The sequence below is a fragment of the Oncorhynchus clarkii genome, chromosome 13, assembly GCF_045791955.1.
Source record: "Oncorhynchus clarkii lewisi isolate Uvic-CL-2024 chromosome 13, UVic_Ocla_1.0, whole genome shotgun sequence".
Taxonomy (NCBI): Eukaryota; Metazoa; Chordata; class Actinopteri; order Salmoniformes; family Salmonidae; genus Oncorhynchus; species Oncorhynchus clarkii.
Window position 1 is genome coordinate 59,964,483 of NC_092159.1, and position 26,184 is coordinate 59,990,666.

At 42.5% G+C, this 26,184-nt stretch overlaps 1 protein-coding gene across 1 annotated transcript in view; it reads right to left on the bottom strand.

Moving 5' to 3' along the window:
- Positions 1-26,184, bottom strand: part of LOC139365185 (protein kinase C, alpha, b) — a 230,042-nt gene that overhangs the window by 32,973 nt on the left and 170,885 nt on the right. The window contains exon 5 of the mRNA XM_071102638.1: positions 23,777-23,905. Within this exon, the coding sequence (XP_070958739.1) occupies positions 23,777-23,905 (129 nt within the window). The remainder of the gene's footprint in view (positions 1-23,776; positions 23,906-26,184) is intronic.

Here is a 26,184-nt window from a genome sequence, read left to right on the forward strand (position 1 = left end):
ACAAAAAACTGTCAACCCATCCAGATGATCCGGTACAAAGAGACTACCCAGAGCACAGAGAGATATCTTCACAAGATGTGACACAGAGAGAAGAGATATCTTCACAAGATGTGACACAGAGAGAAGAGATATCTTCACAAGATGTGAGGATATGCCTAAGATACGACCTTATGAACACCTCTGAAACACACATCTAAAGCTGTGACACTTAAAAACGTCCAATCTTCAACTCATGAGCGATGGAGAGTGAACTAAACAAAGAGAAAATAAATGGATAAATTGCTGTCTTTGAAAAGCCCAGAGAAGGATTGTGTGGAATATTAGCATTCTACTTAACTCGAGGAAAGAGATAATCACAAGTCATTCTCAGACACACTACTATGCATATTCAAATGTAATCACTCAGACTCAGACTAAGCTGATGTGAGCAGAGCACAGATTTATAGGGTTCCTACATCTAAATATTCAGGAGTTGAGGTTGGCTGAGGATACATCACTGACGTTAGTGTCGGCATGTCAATTAGCAGAGATCATAGTAAAAGTTCTGGATTATTTGATAAAGGGGAGATATAATATATTAGCAGACATTGTTTTTTAGGAGCTAAATGCTCTTTAGCTCTACCCGTCACAGAACCCTGTAGTAGAGAGAGAGAAAGAGGAGAGAGAGAGAGACAGAGACAGAGACAGAGACAGAGAGAGAGACAGAGAGTCGAGGCATGGATTCTACAAGGTGTCGAAAGTGTTCCACAGGGATGCTGGCCCATGTTGACTCCAATGCTTCCCACAGTTGTGTTATGTTGGCTGGATGTCCTTTGGGTGGTTGACCATTATTGATACACAAGGGAAACTGTTGAGCGTGAAAACCCCAGCAGTGTTGCAGTTCTTGACAGAAACTCGTGCCCTGGGACCTAATACCATCTTTATTTTAAAAAATGTAACCTTTATTTAAACTTTATTTAACCAGGCAAGTCAGTTAAGAACAAACTCTTATTTACAATGACGGCCCACCGTGGAACAGTGGGTTAACTGCCTTGTCCAGGGGCAGAACAACAGATTTTGACCTTAGCTCAGGGATTCGATCCAGCAATACCCCATTCAAAGGCACTTAAATCTTGTGTCTCGCTCATTTAGAGGATGAATGGGCAAGACACGAGACATACACAATCCATGTCTCAATTGTCTCAAGGCTTAAAAATCCTTCTTTGACCTGTCTCCTCCCCTTCATCTACACTGATTGAAGTGGATTTAACAAGTGACATCAATAAGGGATCATAGCTTTCACCTGGATTCATGGATCGGTCATGTCATGGAAAGAGCAAGTGTCCTTGAAAGCTATGATCCCTTATTGATGTCACATGATTCACCTGGTCAGTCTATGTCATGGAAAGAGCAGGTGTTCTTAATGGTTTGTACACTCAGTGTATACATCTGGTTCATGGGTAAATGAAGTGACTTGTCTCCTGTTGTGTGTCTATGTGCCCAATAGAGGGAGCCCCAGGTCTCTATTACAGCTCTCTCTAGCTGACAGCCCAAGTCAGAAGTTCACATCTCGCTCAATACAGTCCTGTCCATACACTCCAGGAGTGCTCATTAAACACACACACACACACACACACACACACACACACACACACACACACACACACACACACACACACACACACACACACACACACAACAAGAGACTCTGTACCACCGCCATGACATCCGTCACTCAGGACTGCCTCTACCAGTACTCATCATTCAGTCCTTCATCCAGGAATAGAAACACAGGAAAGAACATCTCTTCTATTATAGTCCCAGCTTCTTCTTCTTTGAAGTCTCTTTTAGTGCAGATCACAGATATTGCTGTATATAAATGACATGATCGGTCATACAGAAAGAGTTATTACACTTCACTACGTTCCTAACTCTCATTACTGTATCTGTAATAGAATCACATTGTAGTTAGAGACGACTGGACATCTAACTAGAGGTGAATAATCACATGGATACTATTGTATAAATACTGTATTAGGGTTGAGATCATTTTTTTCTTCCTTTTTTGGAAGGCTCAGGATCTTCAGTGTTTATACAGATAAGCACCTAATGCCCATAAAAACCTTTGACAGAGCCGGGATACCTACTTCCTAATCTTTATATGACTCATGACTCAGTATTCATAAACCATCTCAGAGCAGGAATGCCCCTCATCTTCTTCATTGTGATCTAAAAGACACATGTTCCCAGATCAGCACTCGTACTCTGAGAGGCTTTGTGAATATGGGCCCTGGTTTGTGCTCAGGTAATGTTTGTTTATATCAACTGGGCATGGTATTTGCCTCACTCAACCCTGTGCCCCTTGCCAGCATAATCCACTATGACCCTGCCCTGGCAGCACAATTACAAAATATACTATTTCTAAAATTAAACGAGATTTGTAGAAATCTGGACGGAAGGCAGCTCAATCCCCATGAAAAGCCTTTGAAATTCAGATGCCATGTTGTATAACAAAGTGATGTCCGCATGCAGCAGCCGTAGTAGTGTTGTAGCATCAGTAGTAGTATAGTATAAGTAGTAATGCAGCATCAGTAGTAGTGTAGCATCAGTAGTGTTGTAGCATCAGTAGTAGTGTAGCATCAGTAGTAGTGTAGTATAAGTAGTAGTACAGCCGTAGTAGTGTTGTAGCATCAGTAGTAGTGTAGTATAAGTAGTAATGCAGCATCAGTAGTAGAGTAGCATCAGTAGTGTTGTAGCATCAGTAGTGTTGTAGCATCAGTAGTAGTGTAGTATCAGTAGTAGTGTAGTATCAGTAGTAGTGTAGTATCAGTAGTAGTGTAGTATAAGTAGTAGTGTAGTATCAGTAGTAGTGTAGTATCAATAGTGTTGTAGCATCAGTAGTAGTGTAGTATAAGTAGTAATGCAGCATCAGTAGTAGTGTAGCATCAGTAGTGTTGTAGCATCAGTAGTAGTGTAGTATCAGTAGTAGTGTAGCATCAGTAGTAGTGTAGTATCAGTAGTAGTGTAGTATCAGTAGTAGTGTAGTATAAGTAGTAGTGTAGTATCAGTAGTAGTGTAGTATAAGTAGTAGTGTAGTATCAGTAGTAGTGTAGTCTCAGTAGTAGTGTAGTATCAGTAGTGTTGTAGCATCAGTAGTAGTGTAGTATAAGTAGTAGTGTAGTATCAGTAGTAGTGTAGTATCAGTAGTGTTGTAGCATCAGTAGTAGTGTAGTATAAGTAGTAATACAGCCGCAGTAGTGTTGTAGCATCAGTAGTAGTGTAGTATAAGTAGTAGTGTAGTATCAGTAGTAGTGTAGTATCAGTAGTAGTGTAGTATCAGTAGTGTTGTAGCATCAGTAGTAGTGTAGTATAAGTAGTAATACAGCCGCAGTAGTGTTGTAGCATCAGTAGTAGTGTAGTATAAGTAGTAATACAGCCGGAGTAGTGTTGTAGCATCAGTAGTAGTGTAGTATAAGTAGTAATACAGCATCAGTAGTAGTGTAGTATAAGTAGTAGTGTAGTATCAGTAGTAGTGTAGTATAAGTAGTAGTGTAGTATCAGTAGTAGTGTAGTATCAGTAGTAGTGTAGTATCAGTAGTGTTGTAGCATCAGTAGTAGTGTAGTATAAGTAGTAATACAGCCACAGTAGTGTTGTAGCATCAGTAGTAGTGTAGTATAAGTAGTAATACAGCCGGAGTAGTGTTGTAGCATCAGTAGTAGTGTAGTATAAGTAGTAATACAGCATCAGTAGTAGTGTAGTATAAGTAGTAATGCAGCATCAGTAGTAGTGTAGTATCAGTAGTAGTGTAGTATAAGTAGTAGTGTAGTATAAGTAGTAATGCAGCATCAGTAGTAGTGTAGTATCAGTAGTAGTGTAGCATCAGTAGTGTTGTAGCATCAGTAGTGTTGTAGCATCAGTAGTAGTGTAGTATAAGTAGTAATGCAGCATCAGTAGTAGTGTAGTATAAGTAGTAATGCAGCATCAGTAGTAGTGTAGTATAAGTAGTAATGCAGCATCAGTAGTAGTGTAGTATCAGTAGTAGTGTAGTATAAGTAGTAATGCAGCATCAGTAGTAGTGTAGTATCAGCAGTAATGCAGCATCAGTAGTAGTGTAGTATCAGTAGTAGTGTAGTATAAGTAGTAGTGTAGTATAAGTAGTAATGCAGCATCAGTAGTAGTGTAGTATCAGTAGTAGTGTAGCATCAGTAGTGTTGTAGCATCAGTAGTGTTGTAGCATCAGTAGTAGTTTAGTATAAGTAGTAATGCGGCATCAGTAGTAGTGTAGTATAAGTAGTAATGCAGCATCAGTAGTAGTGTAGTATAAGTAGTAATGCAGCATCAGTAATAGTGTAGGATCAGTAGTAGTGTAGCATCAGTAGTGTTGTAGCATCAGTAGTGTTGTAGCATCAGTAGTAGTGTAGTATAAGTAGTAATGCAGCATCATTAGTAGTGTAGTATAAGTAGTAATGCAGCATCAGTAGTGTTGTAGCATCAGTAGTGTTGTAGCATCAGTAGTAGTGTAGTATAAGTAGTAATGCAGCATCAGTAGTAGTGTAGTATCATTAGTAGTGTAGCATCAGTAGTGTTGTAGCATCAGTAGTAGTGTAGTATAAGTAGTAATGCAGCATCAGTAGTAGTGTAGTATCATTAGTAGTGTAGTATAAGTAGTAATGCAGCATCAGTAGTAGTGTAGTATCAGTAGTAGTGTAGCATCAGTAGTAGTGTAGTATAAGTAGTAGTGTAGTATAAGTAGTAATGCAGCATCAGTAGTAGTGTAGTATCAGTAGTAGTGTAGTATAAGTAGTAATGCAGCATCAGAAGTAGTGTAGTATCAGTAGTAGTGTAGCATCAAAAGTGTTGTAGCATCAGTAGTGTTGTAGCATCAGTAGTAGTGTAGTATAAGTAGCAATGCAGCATCAGTAGTAGTGTAGTATAAGTAGTAATGCAGCATCAGTAGTAGTGTAGCATCAGTAGTGTTGTAGCATCAGTAGTAGTGTAGTATAAGTAGTAATGCAGCATCAGTAGTAGTGTAGTATCATTAGTAGTGTAGTATAAGTAGTAATGCAGCATCAGTAGTAGTGTAGTGTCAGTAGTAGTGTAGCATCAGTAGTAGTGTAGTATAAGTAGTAATGCAGCATCAGTAGTAGTGTAGTATCATTAGTAGTGTAGTATAAGTAGTAATGCAGCATCAGTAGTAGTGTAGTATCAGTAGTAGTGTAGCATCAGTAGTAGTGTAGTATCAGTAGTAGTCTAGCATCAGTAGTAGTGTAGTATCAGTAGTAGTGTAGTATCAGTAGTAGTGTAGTATCAGTAGTAGTCTAGCATCAGTAGTAGTGTAGTATCAGTAGTAGTCTAGCATCAGTAGTAGTGTAGCATCAGTAGTAGTGTAGTATCAGTAGTAGTGTAGTATCAATAGTAGTGTAGCATCAGTAGTAGTGTAGTATCAGTAGTAGTGTAGTATCAGTAGTAGTGTAGTATCAGTAGTAGTGTAGTATCAGTAGTAGTGTGGTATCAGTAGTAGTGTAGTATCATTAGTAGTGTAGTATCAGTAGTAGTCTAGCATCAGTAGTAGTGTAGTATCAGTAGTAGTGTAGTATCAGTAGTAGTGTAGTATTTTTGGTAGTGTAGTATCAGTATTAGTGTAGCATCAGTAGTAGTGTAGTATCAGTAGTAGTGTAGTATCAGTAGTAGTGTAGTATCAGTAGTAGTGTAGCATCAGTAGTAGTGTAGTATCACTAGTAGTGTAGTATCAGTAGTAGTGTAGTATCAGTATTAGTGTAGCATCAGTAGTAGTGTAGTATCAGTATTAGTGTAGCATCAGTAGTAGTGTAGTATCAGTAGTAGTGTAGTATCAGTAGTAGTGTAGTATCAGTATTAGTGTAGCATCAGTAGTAGTGTAGTATCAGTAGTAGTGTAGTATCAGTAGTAGTCTAGCATCAGTAGTAGTGTAGTATCAGTAGTAGTGTAGTATCAGTAGTAGTGTAGTATCAGTAGTAGTCTAGCATCAGTAGTAGTGTAGCATCAGTAGTAGTGTAGTATCAGTAGTAGTGTAGTATCAATAGTAGTGTAGCATCAGTAGTAGTGTAGTATCAGTAGTAGTGTAGTATCAGTAGTAGTGTAGTATCAGTAGTAGTGTAGTATCATTAGTAGTGTAGTATAAGTAGTAATGCAGCATCAGTAGTAGTGTAGTATCAGTAGTAGTGTAGCATCAGTAGTGTTGTAGCATCAGTAGTGTTGTAGCATCAGTAGTAGTGTAGTATAAGTAGTAATGCAGCATCAGTAGTAGTGTAGTATCAGTAGTAATGCAGCATCAGTAGTAGTGTAGTATCAGTAGTAGTGTAGTATAAGTAGTAGTGTAGTATAAGTACTAATGCAGCATCAGTAGTAGTGTAGTATCAGTAATAGTGTAGCATCAGTAGTGTTGTAGCATCAGTAGTGTTGTAGCATCAGTAGTAGTGTAGTATAAGTAGTAATGCAGCATCAGTAGTAGTGTAGTATAAGTAGTAATGCAGCATCAGTGGTGTAGTATAAGTAGTAATGCAGCATCAGTAATAGTGTAGGATCAGTAGTAGTGTAGCATCAGTAGTGTTGTAGCATCAGTAGTGTTGTAGCATCAGTAGTAGTGTAGTATAAGTAGTAATGCAGCATCAGTAGTAGTGTAGTATAAGTAGTAATGCAGCATCAGTAGTAGTGTAGCATCAGTAGTGTTGTAGCATCAGTAGTAGTGTAGTATAAGTAGTAATGCAGCATCAGTAGTAGTGTAGTATCATTAGTAGTGTAGCATCAGTAGTGTTGTAGCATCAGTAGTAGTGTAGTATAAGTAGTAATGCAGCATCAGTAGTAGTGTAGTGTCATTAGTAGTGTAGTATAAGTAGTAATGCAGCATCAGTAGTAGTGTAGTATCAGTAGTAGTGTAGCATCAGTAGTAGTGTAGTATAAGTAGCAATGCAGCATCAGTAGTAGTGTAGTATAAGTAGTAATGCAGCATCAGTAGTAGTGTAGTATCATTAGTAGTGTAGTATCAGTATTAGTGTAGCATCAGTAGTAGTGTAGTATCAGTAGTAGTGTAGTATCAGTAGTAGTGTAGTATCATTAGTAGTGTAGTATCAGTATTAGTGTAGCATCAGTAGTAGTGTAGTATCAGTAGTAGTGTAGTATCAGTAGTAGTGTAGTATCAGTATTAGTGTAGCATCAGTAGTAGTGTAGTATCAGTATTAGTGTAGCATCAGTAGTAGTGTAGTATCAGTAGTAGTGTAGTATCAGTAGTAGTGTAGTATCAGTATTAGTGTAGCATCAGTAGTAGTGTAGTATCAGTATTAGTGTAGCATCAGTAGTAGTGTAGTATCAGTATTAGTGTAGCATCAGTAGTAGTGTAGTATAAGTAGTAATGCAGCATCAGTAGTAGTGTAGTATCAGTAGTAGTGTAGTATAAGTATTAATGCAGCATCAGTAGTAGTGTAGTATCAGTAGTAGTGTAGCATCAGTAGTGTTGTAGCATCAGTAGTAGTGTAGTATAAGTAGCAATGCAGCATCAGTAGTAGTGTAGTATAAGTAGTAATGCAGCATCAGTAGTAGTGTAGTATAAGTAGTAATACAGCCGCAGTAGTGTTGTAGCATCAGTAGTAGTGTAGTATAAGTAGTAGTGTAGTATCAGTAGTAGTGTAGTATCAGTAGTAGTGTAGTATCAGTAGTGTTGTAGCATCAGTAGTAGTGTAGTATAAGTAGTAATACAGCCGCAGTAGTGTTGTAGCATCAGTAGTAGTGTAGTATAAGTAGTAATACAGCCGGAGTAGTGTTGTAGCATCAGTAGTAGTGTAGTATAAGTAGTAATACAGCATCAGTAGTAGTGTAGTATAAGTAGTAGTGTAGTATCAGTAGTAGTGTAGTATAAGTAGTAGTGTAGTATCAGTAGTAGTGTAGTATCAGTAGTAGTGTAGTATCAGTAGTGTTGTAGCATCAGTAGTAGTGTAGTATAAGTAGTAATACAGCCACAGTAGTGTTGTAGCATCAGTAGTAGTGTAGTATAAGTAGTAATACAGCCGGAGTAGTGTTGTAGCATCAGTAGTAGTGTAGTATAAGTAGTAATACAGCATCAGTAGTAGTGTAGTATAAGTAGTAATGCAGCATCAGTAGTAGTGTAGTATCAGTAGTAGTGTAGTATAAGTAGTAGTGTAGTATAAGTAGTAATGCAGCATCAGTAGTAGTGTAGTATCAGTAGTAGTGTAGCATCAGTAGTGTTGTAGCATCAGTAGTGTTGTAGCATCAGTAGTAGTGTAGTATAAGTAGTAATGCAGCATCAGTAGTAGTGTAGTATAAGTAGTAATGCAGCATCAGTAGTAGTGTAGTATAAGTAGTAATGCAGCATCAGTAGTAGTGTAGTATCAGTAGTAGTGTAGTATAAGTAGTAATGCAGCATCAGTAGTAGTGTAGTATCAGCAGTAATGCAGCATCAGTAGTAGTGTAGTATCAGTAGTAGTGTAGTATAAGTAGTAGTGTAGTATAAGTAGTAATGCAGCATCAGTAGTAGTGTAGTATCAGTAGTAGTGTAGCATCAGTAGTGTTGTAGCATCAGTAGTAGTTTAGTATAAGTAGTAATGCGGCATCAGTAGTAGTGTAGTATAAGTAGTAATGCAGCATCAGTAGTAGTGTAGTATAAGTAGTAATGCAGCATCAGTAATAGTGTAGGATCAGTAGTAGTGTAGCATCAGTAGTGTTGTAGCATCAGTAGTAGTGTAGTATAAGTAGTAATGCAGCATCATTAGTAGTGTAGTATAAGTAGTAATGCAGCATCAGTAGTGTTGTAGCATCAGTAGTGTTGTAGCATCAGTAGTAGTGTAGTATAAGTAGTAATGCAGCATCAGTAGTAGTGTAGTATCATTAGTAATGTAGCATCAGTAGTGTTGTAGCATCAGTAGTAGTGTAGTATAAGTAGTAATGCAGCATCAGTAGTAGTGTAGTATCATTAGTAGTGTAGTATAAGTAGTAATGCAGCATCAGTAGTAGTGTAGTATCAGTAGTAGTGTAGCATCAGTAGTAGTGTAGTATAAGTAGTAGTGTAGTATAAGTAGTAATGCAGCATCAGTAGTAGTGCAGTATCAGTAGTAGTGTAGTATAAGTAGTAATGCAGCATCAGTAGTAGTGTAGTATCAGTAGTAGTGTAGCATCAGTAGTGTTGTAGCATCAGTAGTGTTGTAGCATCAGTAGTAGTGTAGTATAAGTAGCAATGCAGCATCAGTAGTAGTGTAGTATAAGTAGTAATGCAGCATCAGTAGTAGTGTAGCATCAGTAGTGTTGTAGCATCAGTAGTAGTGTAGTATAAGTAGTAATGCAGCATCAGTAGTAGTGTAGTATCATTAGTAGTGTAGTATAAGTAGTAATGCAGCATCAGTAGTAGTGTAGTGTCAGTAGTAGTGTAGCATCAGTAGTAGTGTAGTATAAGTAGTAATGCAGCATCAGTAGTAGTGTAGTATCATTAGTAGTGTAGTATAAGTAGTAATGCAGCATCAGTAGTAGTGTAGTATCAGTAGTAGTGTAGCATCAGTAGTAGTGTAGTATCAGTAGTAGTCTAGCATCAGTAGTAGTGTAGTATCAGTAGTAGTGTAGTATCAGTAGTAGTGTAGTATCAGTAGTAGTCTAGCATCAGTAGTAGTGTAGTATCAGTAGTAGTCTAGCATCAGTAGTAGTGTAGCATCAGTAGTAGTGTAGTATCAGTAGTAGTGTAGTATCAATAGTAGTGTAGCATCAGTAGTAGTGTAGTATCAGTAGTAGTGTAGTATCAGTAGTAGTGTAGTATCAGTAGTAGTGTAGTATCAGTAGTAGTGTGGTATCAGTAGTAGTGTAGTATCATTAGTAGTGTAGTATCAGTAGTAGTCTAGCATCAGTAGTAGTGTAGTATCAGTAGTAGTGTAGTATCAGTAGTAGTGTAGTATTTTTGGTAGTGTAGTATCAGTATTAGTGTAGCATCAGTAGTAGTGTAGTATCAGTAGTAGTGTAGTATCAGTAGTAGTGTAGTATCAGTAGTAGTGTAGCATCAGTAGTAGTGTAGTATCACTAGTAGTGTAGTATCAGTAGTAGTGTAGTATCAGTATTAGTGTAGCATCAGTAGTAGTGTAGTATCAGTATTAGTGTAGCATCAGTAGTAGTGTAGTATCAGTAGTAGTGTAGTATCAGTAGTAGTGTAGTATCAGTATTAGTGTAGCATCAGTAGTAGTGTAGTATCAGTAGTAGTGTAGTATCAGTAGTAGTCTAGCATCAGTAGTAGTGTAGTATCAGTAGTAGTGTAGTATCAGTAGTAGTGTAGTATCAGTAGTAGTCTAGCATCAGTAGTAGTGTAGCATCAGTAGTAGTGTAGTATCAGTAGTAGTGTAGTATCAATAGTAGTGTAGCATCAGTAGTAGTGTAGTATCAGTAGTAGTGTAGTATCAGTAGTAGTGTAGTATCAGTAGTAGTGTAGTATCATTAGTAGTGTAGTATAAGTAGTAATGCAGCATCAGTAGTAGTGTAGTATCAGTAGTAGTGTAGCATCAGTAGTGTTGTAGCATCAGTAGTGTTGTAGCATCAGTAGTAGTGTAGTATAAGTAGTAATGCAGCATCAGTAGTAGTGTAGTATCAGTAGTAATGCAGCATCAGTAGTAGTGTAGTATCAGTAGTAGTGTAGTATAAGTAGTAGTGTAGTATAAGTACTAATGCAGCATCAGTAGTAGTGTAGTATCAGTAATAGTGTAGCATCAGTAGTGTTGTAGCATCAGTAGTGTTGTAGCATCAGTAGTAGTGTAGTATAAGTAGTAATGCAGCATCAGTAGTAGTGTAGTATAAGTAGTAATGCAGCATCAGTGGTGTAGTATAAGTAGTAATGCAGCATCAGTAATAGTGTAGGATCAGTAGTAGTGTAGCATCAGTAGTGTTGTAGCATCAGTAGTGTTGTAGCATCAGTAGTAGTGTAGTATAAGTAGTAATGCAGCATCAGTAGTAGTGTAGTATAAGTAGTAATGCAGCATCAGTAGTAGTGTAGCATCAGTAGTGTTGTAGCATCAGTAGTAGTGTAGTATAAGTAGTAATGCAGCATCAGTAGTAGTGTAGTATCATTAGTAGTGTAGCATCAGTAGTGTTGTAGCATCAGTAGTAGTGTAGTATAAGTAGTAATGCAGCATCAGTAGTAGTGTAGTGTCATTAGTAGTGTAGTATAAGTAGTAATGCAGCATCAGTAGTAGTGTAGTATCAGTAGTAGTGTAGCATCAGTAGTAGTGTAGTATAAGTAGCAATGCAGCATCAGTAGTAGTGTAGTATAAGTAGTAATGCAGCATCAGTAGTAGTGTAGTATCATTAGTAGTGTAGTATCAGTATTAGTGTAGCATCAGTAGTAGTGTAGTATCAGTAGTAGTGTAGTATCAGTAGTAGTGTAGTATCATTAGTAGTGTAGTATCAGTATTAGTGTAGCATCAGTAGTAGTGTAGTATCAGTAGTAGTGTAGTATCAGTAGTAGTGTAGTATCAGTAGTAGTGTAGCATCAGTAGTAGTGTAGTATCAGTAGTAGTGTAGTATCAGTAGTAGTGTAGTATCATTAGTAGTGTAGTATCAGTATTAGTGTAGCATCAGTAGTAGTGTAGTATCAGTAGTAGTGTAGCATCAGTAGTAGTGTAGTATCAGTAGTAGTGTAGTATCAGTAGTAGTGTAGTATCATTAGTAGTGTAGTATCAGTAGTAGTGTAGCATCAGTAGTAGTGTAGTATCAGTAGTAGTGTAGTATCAGTAGTAGTGTAGTATCAGTATTAGTGTAGCATCAGTAGTAGTGTAGTATCAGTATTAGTGTAGCATCAGTAGTAGTGCAGTATCAGTAGTAGTGTAGTATCAGTATTAGTGTAGCATCAGTAGTAGTGTAGTATCAGTATTAGTGTAGCATCAGTAGTAGTGCAGTATCAGTAGTAGTGTAGTATCAGTAGTAGTGTAGTATCAGTATTAGTGTAGCATCAGTAGTAGTGTAGTATCAGTAGTAGTGTAGTATCAGTAGTAGTCTAGCATCAGTAGTAGTGTAGCATCAGTAGTAGTGTAGTATCAGTAGTAGTGTAGTATCAGTAGTAGTCTAGCATCAGTAGTAGTGTAGCATCAGTAGTAGTGTAGTATTAGTAGTAGTGTAGTATCAATAGTAGTGTAGCATCAGTAGTAGTGTAGTATCAGTAGTAGTGTAGTATCAGTAGTAGTGTAGTATCAGTAGTAGTGTAGTATCATTAGTAGTGTAGTATCAGTATTAGTGTAGCATCAGTAGTAGTGTAGTATCAGTAGTAGTGTAGTATCAGTAGTAGTGTAGTATCATTAGTAGTGTAGTATCAGTATTAGTGTAGCATCAGTAGTAGTGTAGTATCAGTAGTAGTGTAGTATCAGTAGTAGTGTAGCATCAGTAGTAGTGTAGCATCAGTAGTAGTGTAGTATCACTAGTAGTGTAGTATCAGTAGTAGTGTAGTATCAGTATTAGTGTAGCATCAGTAGTAGTGTAGTATCAGTATTAGTGTAGCATCAGTAGTAGTGTAGTATCAGTAGTAGTGTAGTATCATTAGTAGTGTAGTATCAGTAGTAGTCTAGCATCAGTAGTAGTGTAGTATCAGTAGTAGTGTAGTATCAGTAGTAGTGTAGTATTTTTGGTAGTGTAGTATCAGTATTAGTGTAGCATCAGTAGTAGTGTAGTATCAGTAGTAGTGTAGTATCAGTAGTAGTGTAGTATCAGTAGTAGTGTAGCATCAGTAGTAGTGTAGTATCACTAGTAGTGTAGTATCAGTAGTAGTGTAGTATCAGTATTAGTGTAGCATCAGTAGTAGTGTAGTATCAGTATTAGTGTAGCATCAGTAGTAGTGTAGTATCAGTAGTAGTGTAGTATCAGTAGTAGTGTAGTATCAGTATTAGTGTAGCATCAGTAGTAGTGTAGTATCAGTAGTAGTGTAGTATCAGTAGTAGTCTAGCATCAGTAGTAGTGTAGTATCAGTAGTAGTGTAGTATCAGTAGTAGTGTAGTATCAGTAGTAGTCTAGCATCAGTAGTAGTGTAGCATCAGTAGTAGTGTAGTATCAGTAGTAGTGTAGTATCAATAGTAGTGTAGCATCAGTAGTAGTGTAGTATCAGTAGTAGTGTAGTATCAGTAGTAGTGTAGTATCAGTAGTAGTGTAGTATCATTAGTAGTGTAGTATAAGTAGTAATGCAGCATCAGTAGTAGTGTAGTATCAGTAGTAGTGTAGCATCAGTAGTGTTGTAGCATCAGTAGTGTTGTAGCATCAGTAGTAGTGTAGTATAAGTAGTAATGCAGCATCAGTAGTAGTGTAGTATCAGTAGTAATGCAGCATCAGTAGTAGTGTAGTATCAGTAGTAGTGTAGTATAAGTAGTAGTGTAGTATAAGTACTAATGCAGCATCAGTAGTAGTGTAGTATCAGTAATAGTGTAGCATCAGTAGTGTTGTAGCATCAGTAGTGTTGTAGCATCAGTAGTAGTGTAGTATAAGTAGTAATGCAGCATCAGTAGTAGTGTAGTATAAGTAGTAATGCAGCATCAGTGGTGTAGTATAAGTAGTAATGCAGCATCAGTAATAGTGTAGGATCAGTAGTAGTGTAGCATCAGTAGTGTTGTAGCATCAGTAGTGTTGTAGCATCAGTAGTAGTGTAGTATAAGTAGTAATGCAGCATCAGTAGTAGTGTAGTATAAGTAGTAATGCAGCATCAGTAGTAGTGTAGCATCAGTAGTGTTGTAGCATCAGTAGTAGTGTAGTATAAGTAGTAATGCAGCATCAGTAGTAGTGTAGTATCATTAGTAGTGTAGCATCAGTAGTGTTGTAGCATCAGTAGTAGTGTAGTATAAGTAGTAATGCAGCATCAGTAGTAGTGTAGTATCAGTAGTAGTGTAGCATCAGTAGTAGTGTAGTATAAGTAGCAATGCAGCATCAGTAGTAGTGTAGTATAAGTAGTAATGCAGCATCAGTAGTAGTGTAGTATCATTAGTAGTGTAGTATCAGTATTAGTGTAGCATCAGTAGTAGTGTAGTATCAGTAGTAGTGTAGTATCAGTAGTAGTGTAGTATCATTAGTAGTGTAGTATCAGTATTAGTGTAGCATCAGTAGTAGTGTAGTATCAGTAGTAGTGTAGTATCAGTAGTAGTGTAGTATCAGTAGTAGTGTAGCATCAGTAGTAGTGTAGTATCAGTAGTAGTGTAGTATCAGTAGTAGTGTAGTATCATTAGTAGTGTAGTATCAGTATTAGTGTAGCATCAGTAGTAGTGTAGTATCAGTAGTAGTGTAGCATCAGTAGTAGTGTAGTATCAGTAGTAGTGTAGTATCAGTAGTAGTGTAGTATCATTAGTAGTGTAGTATCAGTATTAGTGTAGCATCAGTAGTAGTGTAGTATCAGTAGTAGTGTAGTATCAGTAGTAGTGTAGTATCAGTAGTAGTGTAGCATCAGTAGTAGTGTAGTATCAGTAGTAGTGTAGTATCAGTAGTAGTGTAGTATCAGTATTAGTGTAGCATCAGTAGTAGTGTAGTATCAGTATTAGTGTAGCATCAGTAGTAGTGCAGTATCAGTAGTAGTGTAGTATCAGTAGTAGTGTAGTATCAGTATTAGTGTAGCATCAGTAGTAGTGTAGTATCAGTAGTAGTGTAGTATCAGTAGTAGTCTAGCATCAGTAGTAGTGTAGCATCAGTAGTAGTGTAGTATCAGTAGTAGTGTAGTATCAGTAGTAGTCTAGCATCAGTAGTAGTGTAGCATCAGTAGTAGTGTAGTATCAGTAGTAGTGTAGTATCAATAGTAGTGTAGCATCAGTAGTAGTGTAGTATCAGTAGTAGTGTAGTATCAGTAGTAGTGTAGTATCAGTAGTAGTGTAGTATCATTAGTAGTGTAGTATCAGTATTAGTGTAGCATCAGTAGTAGTGTAGTATCAGTAGTAGTGTAGTATCAGTAGTAGTGTAGTATCATTAGTAGTGTAGTATCAGTATTAGTGTAGCATCAGTAGTAGTGTAGTATCAGTAGTAGTGTAGTATCAGTAGTAGTGTAGCATCAGTAGTAGTGTAGTATCAGTAGTAGTGTAGTATCAGTAGTAGTGTAGCATCAGTAGTAGTGTAGGATCAGTAGTAGTGTAGTATCAGTAGTAGTGTAGTATCAGTATTAGTGTAGCATCAGTAGTAGTGTAGTATCAGTATTAGTGTAGTATCAGTATTAGTGTAGCATCAGTAGTAGTGTAGTATCAGTAGTAGTGTAGCATCAGTAGTAGTGTAGTATCAGTAGTAGTGTAGCATCAGTAGTAGTGTAGTATCAGTAGTAGTGTAGCATCAGTGCATGTCTGGTAATCTGATGAGCTGGGTTGATTCCCACTGTTCAACAGTAGAGTAGTGAGAGAGAATCACACACACTGTACCCGGGCTCCCGAGTGGCGCAGCGGTCTAAGGCACTGCATTTCAGTGCAAGAAGCATCACTGTAGTCCCTGGTTTGAATCCAGACTGCATCACATCCAGCTGTGATTGGGCGGCACACAATTGGCCCAGGATCGGCCGGGGTAGACTGTAATTGTAAATAAGAATTTGTTCTTATCTGACTTGCCTAGTTAAATAAATAAAATAGTTTTATGTCTGTTATGCTGCTTCTGCTTTCCATTGATTCCCAGGGCTTTGGAGTCTGTTTTTAAACAGTTTATTTGACCTCATATAATAATAAAGGATGACATGGATGAGCTCTATTCAATCAAAACAGGTGTCTGGAAGTAACAAACTATTCTCATTTTGAACGGTGAGAATGTATGTTTAGAGTCATTCAGCACATTCACTCAATTTACTTCCACTCCATACAAAGCATTATTTACCCCAGAGGAACAATATCTCTGGGCCAAGCAGTGGTTCTCTCACAGCTCTGGGTGAATATAATGTAGACTTTAGCTCTTCTCTCAAACTGAAGCATGTCAGCTCCTACTAAATGTATCTTCTTATCAACACAAACACACTGACATCACTGTGTTTCTCAGCTCAGTGGCTCCACGAACTGTGTGTGTCACTGGCTGGGTCCTAGGATGCCCCTGTGTGTGGTCTGTGTGTGTGTGTGTGTGTGTGTGTGTGTGTGTGTGTGTGTGTGTGTGTGTGTGTGTGTGTTTTCTGACAGGGGCTTAGACAGCAGAAATTGACGTGTCTGCATCCATGTGCCTGTGATGGTTAAACTCCAGAGCTAACTGGAGATCCCTATTGGCCCTAGGTTATTGTTTTGGTCTTGGAAGGAGAGAGAGGAGCAGGGGAAATAAGGATGAGAGGTGGAGGGGAGGGGAGGGGAGGGGAGAAGAGGAGAGTAGGGTGAAGGGGGGTGAGAAGAGCTGGGTACAGGAGGACAGAGATAGAGGGAGGAGGAAATTAGAGAGATGGATAATCAAAAGAGAGTGAGGGACAGTACAAGAGGGATGGAGAGGGAGGGGAAAGAGGGAGATGGAAAGAGGGAGAGAGGAAAGAGGGAGAGGGGAAGGAGGGAGAGGGGAAGGACGGAGAGGGGAAGGACGGAGAGGGGAGAGGGGAAAGAGGGTTGAGGGGAAGGAGGGAGAAGGGAAATAGGGAGAGGGAAAGAGGGAGGGGGAAGGAGGGAAAGAGGGAGAGGGGAAGGAGGGAGGGAGAGGGGAAGGACGAGAGGGGAAGGACGGAGAGGGGAGAGGGGAAGGAGGGTTGAGGGGAAGGAGGGAGAGGGGAAGGAAAGAGGGAGAGGGGAAAGATGGAGAGGGGAGAGCGGAAAAAAGTAGAAGGGAAAGAGGGAGGGGAAGGAGGGAGAAAGGAAAGAGGTAGAGGGAGAGGTGAAGGAGGGAGAGGGGAAAGAGAGAGAGGGGAAGGAGAGGGGAAAGAGGGAGAGAGGAAGGAGGAAGAGGGGAAGGAGGGAGATGGGAAAGAGGGAGAGGAGAAAGAGGGATAGGGGAAAGAGGGAGAGGGGAAAGAGGGAGAGGGGAAAGAGGGAGAGGGGAAGGAGGGAGAGGAGAAAGAGGGAGAGGGGAATGCTGGATTATTCAAGGAGAGAGGGGAGCAGGTTTACTTAGGAGGAAGTGGGGAAGGATATATAGATGAGAGGGGGATGAAAAGTGAGGACTGCAGGCAGGGATGTTTAGGAAAATAGGAGTGAGGGATTGTACATGATAGCGGGGTATTGAAGGAGAGAGTTGTGAGGAGGGAGAGGAAAATACAGTTTTAGAGAAGTAGAGGAAGACGTTATTGCAGGACAGAGGAGAAAAGGAGGGGGAGATGAGAGGAGAGATGAGGACAGGTGAAAGTGAGGAGAGGGCAGTGTTATAAAGAGGTAGAGTGAGAGAGAGAGAGAGAGAGAGAGAGAGAGAGAGAGAGAGAGAGAGAGAGAGAGAGAGAGAGAGCGGGAAAGAGAGAGAGAGAGAGAGAGAGAGAGAGGCAAAGAGAGAAAGGGAAAGAGAGAGAGAAAGAGTGAGAGAGGGAAAGAGAGAGAAAGTAGGAGGGACAAAAAGAGCGTGGAGAGGCGTATTGTATTGGAGAGAGCCTTGGAGATGTGTTTGTGTTTTCTTGGCTGGACAGATTTAATCAACTTCATATGGCGCTGCACCAGAATGGCCTCCACATGTCTGTGGAAGCCACAGGGAACATACACAATCTGATGCCACTGTTCAGTCCTCAGCTTGGCAGACCTTCTGGCTCAAATACATTGCTTCTCTCTTTTTGTTTTCTTTCTCTCTCTCTCTCTCTGTCATTCTTTCGCTCATTTTTAGTGACATTCTCTCATCCACTCTATCTTCCATTTCTCTCAGTCTCTTTCTGTCTTTTTTTCTCTTAATCTCTCTCTCTGTCTTGTGTTGTCACGCCCTGGCCATAGAGAGCCGGGTATGGTTCTCAATCAGGGACAGCTGTCTATCGTTGTCTCTGATTGGGAATCATACTTATGCAGCCTGTTTTGCCACCTTCTGTTGTGGGTAGTTGTCTGTGTTTAGTGGCCTGTATAGCCCTAGTCAGCGTCACGTTCGTGTTTGTTGTTTTGTTGGCGACATTCTTAATAAAATAAAATGTACGCTCATCACGCTGCACCTTGGTCCGGTCATTTCCCTGACGACGTTCGTGACAGAACTACCCACCACAAACGGACCAAGCAGCGTGGTAAGGAGGACTGGACATGGGAGGACATCCTGAACGGGAAAGGATCCTGGACGTGGGAGGACATCCTGAACGGGAAAGTATCCTGGACGTGGGAGGACATCCTGAACGGGAAAGGATCCTGGACGTGGGAGGACATCCTGAACGGGAAAGGATCCTGGACGTGGGAGGAGATCCTGGCGGGAAAGGATTGCCTGCTGTGGGAGCAGGTGGAAGCAGCGAGGAAGGCGGAGGCAGCAAGTAAAAGGGCCCAGGATTACACAGGGTCACGGGTGGCACGAAAGACCGGGAGGCCACTCCAAAAAATGTTTTGGGGGTGCACACGAGGAGATTGGCTGAGTCAGGTTGGAGACCTGAGCCAACTCCTCGTGCTTACCGTAGGGAGCGTGGTACTGGTCAGGCACCGTGTCTCCAGTGCGCGTTCACAGCCCGGTGCGCTACATTCCAGCTCCCCGCATCGGCCGGCTAGAGTGGGCATCCAGCCAGGACGTGTGGTGCCGGCTCAGCGCATCTGGCCGCCAGTGCGTCACTACGGGCCAGGATATCCTGCGTCGGCTCTGCGCACTGTGTCTCCGGTGCGTCTGCACAGCCCAGTGCGTCCTGTGCCAGCGCCCCACATTTGCCGGGCGAAGGTAACCATCTAGGTAACCATCCAGCCAGGACGGCCCAGTGTACCTGGTGCCTGCTCCAAGAACCAGGCCAGATGGCATGTTAGTGGCCTGTATAGCCCTAGTCAGCTTCTCGTTCATTTTTGTTGTTTCTTGTTTTGTGACATTCTTAATCAAATAAAATGTACGCTCACCACGCTGCACCTTGGTCCGGTCATTTCCCTGACGACGTTCGTGACATGTGTGTTTCTATTGTATCTTTCTCTCTCTCTGGAATTGAGTCAGTAACCCTCAACGTCTTCTTTGAGAGAGTCTGGTGGCCTTGTCAACTGTATCGACATCCCTGTCACTGTTAACTCATTGCCCCTGTGAAAAACCTCTTCTCTTAAAGGGATACTTTGGGATTTTGGCAATGAAACCCTTTATCTAGTTTCCCAGAGTCAGATGAACTTGTGGATAACATTTTTATGTCTCTTTATGAAGGAAGTTAGAGGTAGTTTCTCGGGCCAATGCTAACTAGCGTTAGCACAATGACTGGAAGTCTATGGGTATGTATCCCTTTAAGGTTGTCAATACATCTCACTGATAAAGAGTTACAGGCCATGCAAGCAGGAACACACACACACACCCACCAACAAACACGCACACTTGACATGTGGTAGTAACTAGGTATTTAGGAAAAAGGAAATTACAGAATATATCAAATAAACTGTGAAACACTGAATCTCATCACTGGCCATGTGTCTCACAGTCCCTGATTGTGTTGAAATGGGGAGGGGAGAGGCGAGGAGGGTACTGCCCACCCAGACTGAGACCAGGTATCAGATGGGGCCTCTGCCAACATTCCTCGAACCATGTGTTTCCCATGCCAATAAAGCCCCTTTAAATGAAATTGAATTGAGAGAGGGAGAGGGAGATGAGAGGGAGATGAAAGAGAGACAGAAATATAAACAGGGAAGAGGCACACACATTCTGCGGACTAGGGTGGTATTAGGGTGCCACTCAAATGTTGTGTGTAGCATGTGACTGACCATGACATGTAGAATGAATGACTTCCGGCGCCGACAGAGATGGCCGCCTCGCTTCGCGTTCCTAGGAAACTATGCAGTTTTTTGTTTTTTTACGTGTTATTTCTTACATTAGTACCCCAGGTCATCTTAGGTTTCATTACATACAGTCGAGAAGAACTACTGAATATAAGATCAGCGTCAACTCACCATCAGTACGACCAAGAATATGTTTTTCGCGACGCGGACCCTGCGTTCTGCCTTACAAACAGGACAACGGAGTGGATCCTATGCAGCGACCCAAAAAAACGACTCCGAAAGAGAGGGAAACGAGGCGGTCTTCTGGTCAGACTCCGGAGACGGGCACACCGCGCACCACTCCCTAGCATTCTTCTTGCCAATGTCCAGTCTCTTGACAACAAGGTTGATGAAATCCGAGCAAGGGTAGCATTCCAGAGGGACATCAGAGACTGTAACGTCCTTTGCTTCACTGAAACATGGCTCACTGGAGAGACTCTATCCGAAGCGGTGCAGCCAACGGGTTTCTCCACACATCGCGCTGACAGAAACAAACATCTTTCTGGTAAGAAGAGGGGCGGGGGCGTATGCCTCATGGCCAACGTGACATGGTGTGATGAAAGAAACATACAGGAACTCAAATCCTTCTGTTCACCTGATTTAGAATTCCTCACAATCAAATGTAGACCGCATTATCTACCAAGAGAATTCTCTTCGATTATAATCACAGCCGTATATATCCCCCCCCCAAGCAGACACATCGATGGCTCTGAACGAACTTTATTTAACTCTCTGCAAACTGGAAACTATTTATCCGGAGGCTGCATTCATTGTAGCTGGGGATTTTAACAAGGCTAATCTGAAAACAAGACTCCCCAAATGTTATCAGCATATCGATTGCGCAACCAGGGGAGGAAAGACCTTGGATCATTGTTACTCTAACTTCCGCGACGCATATAAGGCCCTGCCCCGCCCCCCTTGCGGAAAAGCTGACCACGACTCCATTTTGTTGATCCCTGCCTACAGACAAAAACTAAAACAAGAGGCTCCCACGCTGAGGTCTGTCCAACGCTGGTCCGACCAAGCTGACTCCACACTCCAAGACTGCTTCCATCACGTGGACTGGGAGATGTTTCGTATTGCGTCAGATAACAACATTGACGAATACGCTGATTCGGTGTGCGAGTTCATTAGAACGTGCGTTGAAGATGTCGTTCCCATAGCAACGATTAAAACATTCCCTAACCAGAAACCGTGGATTGATGGCAGCATTCGTGTGAAACTGAAAGCGCGAACCACTGCTTTTAATCAGGGCAAGGTGTCTGGTAACATGACCGAATACAAACAGTGCAGCTATTCCCTCCGCAAGGCTATCAAACAAGCTAAGCGCCAGTACAGAGACAAAGTAGCATCTCAATTCAACGGCTCAGACACAAGAGGCATGTGGCAGGGTCTACAGTCAATCACGGACTACAGGAAGAAATCCAGCCCAGTCACGGACCAGGATGTCTTGCTCCCAGGCAGACTAAATAACTTTTTTGCCCGCTTTGAGGACAATACAGTGCCACTGACACGGCCTGCAACGAAAACATGCGGTCTCTCCTTCACTGCAGCCGAGGTGAGTAAGACATTTAAACGTGTTAACCCTCGCAAGGCTGCAGGCCCAGACGGCATCCCCAGCCGCGCCCTCAGAGCATGCGCAGACCAGCTGGCCGGTGTGTTTACGGACATATTCAATCAATCCCTATACCAGTCTGCTGTTCCCACATGCTTCAAGAGGGCCACCATTGTTCCTGTTCCCAAGAAAGCTAAGGTAACTGAGCTAAACGACTACTACTAGCACTCACATCCGTCATCATGAAGTGCTTTGAGAGACTAGTCAAGGACCATATCACCTCCACCCTACCTGACACCCTAGACCCACTCCAATTTGCTTACCGCCCACAGACGATGCAATCTCAACCACACTGCACACTGCCCTAACCCATCTGGACAAGAGGAATACCTATGTGAGAATGCTGTTCATCGACTACAGCTCGGCATTCAACACCATAGTACCCTCCAAGCTCGTCATCAAGCTCGAGACCCTGGGTCTCGACCCCGCCCTGTGCAACTGGGTACTGGACTTCCTGACGGGCCGCCCCCAGGTGGTGAGGGTAGGCAACAACATCTCCTCCCCGCTGATCCTCAACACTGGGGCCCCACAAGGGTGCGTTCTGAGCCCTCTCCTGTACTCCCTGTTCACCCACGACTGCGTGGCCACGCACGCCTCCAACTCAATCATCAAGTTTGCGGACGACACAACAGTGGTAGGCTTGATTACCAACAACGACGAGACGGCCTACAGGGAGGAGGTGAGGGCCCTCGGAGTGTGGTGTCAGGAAAATAACCTCACACTCAACGTCAACAAAACTAAGGAGATGATTGTGGACTTCAGGAAACAGCAGAGGGAACACCCCCCTATCCACATCGATGGAACAGTAGTGGAGAGGGTAGCAAGTTTTAAGTTCCTCGGCATACACATCACAGACAAACTGAATTGGTCCACTCACACAGACAGCATCGTGAAGAAGGCGCAGCAGCGCCTCTTCAACCTCAGGAGGCTGAAGAAATTTGGCTTGTCACCAAAAGCACTCACAAACTTCTACAGATGCACAATCGAGAGCATCCTGGCGGGCTGTATCACCGCCTGGTATGGCAACTGCACCGCCCTCAACCGTAAGGCTCTCCAGAGGGTAGTGAGGTCTGCACAACGCATCACCGGGGGCAAACTACCTGCCCTCCAGGACACCTACACCACCCGATGTCACAGGAAGGCCATAAAGATCATCAAGGACATCAACCACCCGAGCCACTGCCTGTTCACCCCGCTATCATCCAGAAGGCGAGGTCAGTACAGGTGCATCAAAGCTGGGACCGAGAGACTGAAAAACAGCTTCTATCTCAAGGCCATCAGACTGTTAAACAGCCACCACTAACACTGAGTGGCTGCTGCCAACACACTGACACTGACTCAACTCCAGCCACTTTAATAATGGGAATTGATGGGAAATGATGTAAATATATCACTAGCCACTTTAAACAATGCTACCTTATATAAATGTTACTTACCCTACATTATTCATCTCATATGCATACGTATATACTGTACTCTATATCATCGACGGTATCCTTATGTAATACATGTATCACTAGCCACTTTATACTATGCCACTTTGTTTACATACTCATCTCATTTGTACATACTGTACTCGATACCATCTACTGTATCTTGCCTATGCTGCTCTGTACCATCACTCATTCATATATCCTTATGTACATATTCTTTATCCCCTTACACTGTGTACAAGACAGTAGTTTTGGAATTGTTAGTTAGATTACTTGTTATTACTGCATTGTCGGAACTAGAAGCACAAGCATTTCGCTACACTCGCATTAACATCTGCTAACCATGTGTATGTGACAAATAAAATTTGATTTGATTTGATTTGAGAATGCAGCTCATCACTCAGACTCCTTGAATAGCATGACACTTGTGCCATGCCACTCAACTGTAGCTAGCATGCACTGTAAGTGTCATATAAATCATATATAGGTAGCATGTAGCATGTAGTCTGCATCATGTCAGTCAAATGTATCGTAGCTAGCATGTAGCATGTAGTCTGCATCATGTCAGTCAAATGTATCGTAGCTAGCATGTAGCATGTAGTCTGTGTCATGATAGTCAAATGTATCGTAGCTAGCATGTAGCATGTATTCTGTGACATGACAGTCAAATGTATCATAGTTAGCATGTAGCATGTAGTCTGTGTCATGACAGTCAAATGTATCGTAGCTAGCATGTAGCATGTAGTCTGTGACATAACAGTCAAATGTATCGTAGCTAGCATGTAGCATGTAGTTTGTGTCATGTCAGTCAAATGTATTGTAGCTAGCATGTAGCATGTAGTCTGTGTCATGTCACTCACTACTCACATGTAGCTAACATGTAGTGTAGTCTGTCATGTCACTTACAGATAGCTAGCATGTTTCATTTAGTCATGTCTCTCCCTTGTAACGTGTGACTCACCTGTGACGTGTAGCCTGTCTCCGCTGACGTCGATCTTGAGGAAGATGCGTCCTCTGCGCTCCGTGTGGTCTGTCCCACACAGGCTTGGCACGTTCATCACACACTGATTGTGTACGTTCATGTCGCAGGCTGGACAAACACACACAAACACATTGAGTTTATATCAGGTTTAGGACCTGGTTATAATATGGTAAAGTTCAGCTAACTGGTCATGGTGAACACACACTCTGCAAGTTCTGCTGTGCAATACCTAACAACAGTGTTTATTTGCCATTTCTACAATAGACCAGCCAGGTATTGGACAGGGCCTCTCTCTCTCTCTCTCTCTCTCTCTCTCTCTCTCTCTCTCTCTGTCTCTCTCTCTCTCTCTCTCTCTCCCTCTTAATCCCTAAGCGTGTTAGAGGACAACACATTGAGTGTTTTTATTAGCGGCTAATGAAGCTAATGAAGACAAACAGGAGAGGGACCAGAGGGAGAGGAGGCTGCAGGCCTCCCTCCTACTTTCCTCACCCCCCTTCCCTATCCCCGATTTCTTTATCTTCATACACCCTCACCATACCTCTCTCCCCACATCTATCCAGCCCCACCATCATTCCTATCGTTCACCCTCGTCCCTACTCTACACTCATCTATCTCCGCCCACTCTACCTCAACCTATTCATCCCCAATTCTTCTCTTTCTCTCCCTCACCCATTACCGTCCTTCTCCTTTTCCCCTCGCCACTATTTATCCCTTTCCTTCCTCTTTCCACCTCCACCTCCCCCTCTTCCTCCTCCTCTCTTTTTATAGGTGGGAGGACAGGAGAGCCCCAGTGGCAGCCAGATCGGGAGGCTGGGATGTAATAACTAATTTGTTGGCATCAGGCCTCAGGCCTCCCCACATCAATTTATATCAATCTGTTATAATTCTGCCACCAGAGACACTAGAGATGGATGGATGGAGAGGGAGGGAAGGAGGAAGGAAGGGTGATAGATGGGAAAGCTAGAGAGGTAGGAAGGGAGAGTGATAGATGTGGACAGGGAGAGATGGAGAGAGAATAACGAGTGTGGGGAGGGAACAGGAGTGAGTTGAGAGAGTATGGGAAAGATAGATAAGAGAGAGAAGAAAGAAAGAAAGAAAGAAGAGTTGAAGAGGGAGGTGGGGACATTTGGAGAGATAGGGAGCGATATGGAGAGAGTAGAAAATGTGTGGGGAGGGGAGTGGGTTGAGAGGTAGTGAGGGGATGGGAGTGGGTTGAGAGGTAGTGAGGGGATGGGAGTGGGTTGAGAGGTAGTGAGGGGATGGGAGTGGGTTGAGAGGTAGGGGAGGGGATGGGAGTGGGAGTGGGTTGAGAGGTAGGGAGGGGATGGGAGTGGGTTGAGAGGTAGTGAGGGGATAGGAGTGGGTTGAGAGGTAGTGAGGGGATGGGAGTGGGTTGAGAGGTAGGGGAGGGGATGGGAGTGGGAGTGGGTTGAGAGGTAGGGAGGGGATGGGAGTGGGTTGAGAGGTAGTGAGGGGATAGGAGTGGGTTGAGAGGTAGTGAGAGGATGGGAGTGGGTTGAGAGGTAGGGGAGGGGATGGGAGTGGGAGTGGGTTGAGAGGTAGGGGGGGGATGGGAGTGGGTTGAGAAGTAGTGAGGGGATAGGAGTGGGTTGAGAGGTAGTAAGGGGATGGGAGTGGGTTGAGAGGTAGTGAGGGGATGGGAGTGGGTTGAGAGGTAGGGGAGGGGATGGGAGTGGGAGTGGGTTGAGAGGTAGGGAGGGGATGGGAGTGGGTTGAGAGGTAGTGAGGGGATGGGAGTGGGTTGAGAGGTAGGGGAGGGGATGGGAGTGGGAGTGGGTTGAGAGGTAGGGAGGGGATGGGAGTGGGTTGAGAGGTAGTGAGGGGATAGGAGTGGGTTGAGAGGTAGTGAGGGGATGGGAGTGGGTTGAGAGGTAGGGAGGGGATGGGAGTGGGTTGAGAGGTAGGGGAGGGGATGGGAGTGGGAGTGGGTTGAGAGGTAGGGAGGGGATGGGAGTGGGTTGAGAGGTAGTGAGGGGATGGGAGTGGGTTGAGAGGTAGTGAGGGGATGGGAGTGGGTTGAGAGGTAGTGAGGGGATGGGAGTGGGTTGAGAGGTAGTGAGGGGATGGGAGTGGGAGTGGGTTGAGAGGTAGGGGAGGGGATGGGAGTGGGTTGAGAGGTAGGGAGGGGATGGGAGTGGGTTGATAGGTAGTGAGGGGATAGGAGTGGGTTGAGAGGTAGGGAGGGGATGGGAGTGGGTTGAGAGGTAGTGAGGGGATGGGAGTGGGTTGAGAGGTAGTAAGGGCATGGGAGTGGGTTGAGAGGTAGGGAGGGGATGGGAGTGGGTTGAGAGGTAGTGAGGGGGTGAGGGGGTGGAGTGGGTTGAGAGGTAGTGAGAGGGTGGGAGTGAGTTGAGAGGTAGTGAGGG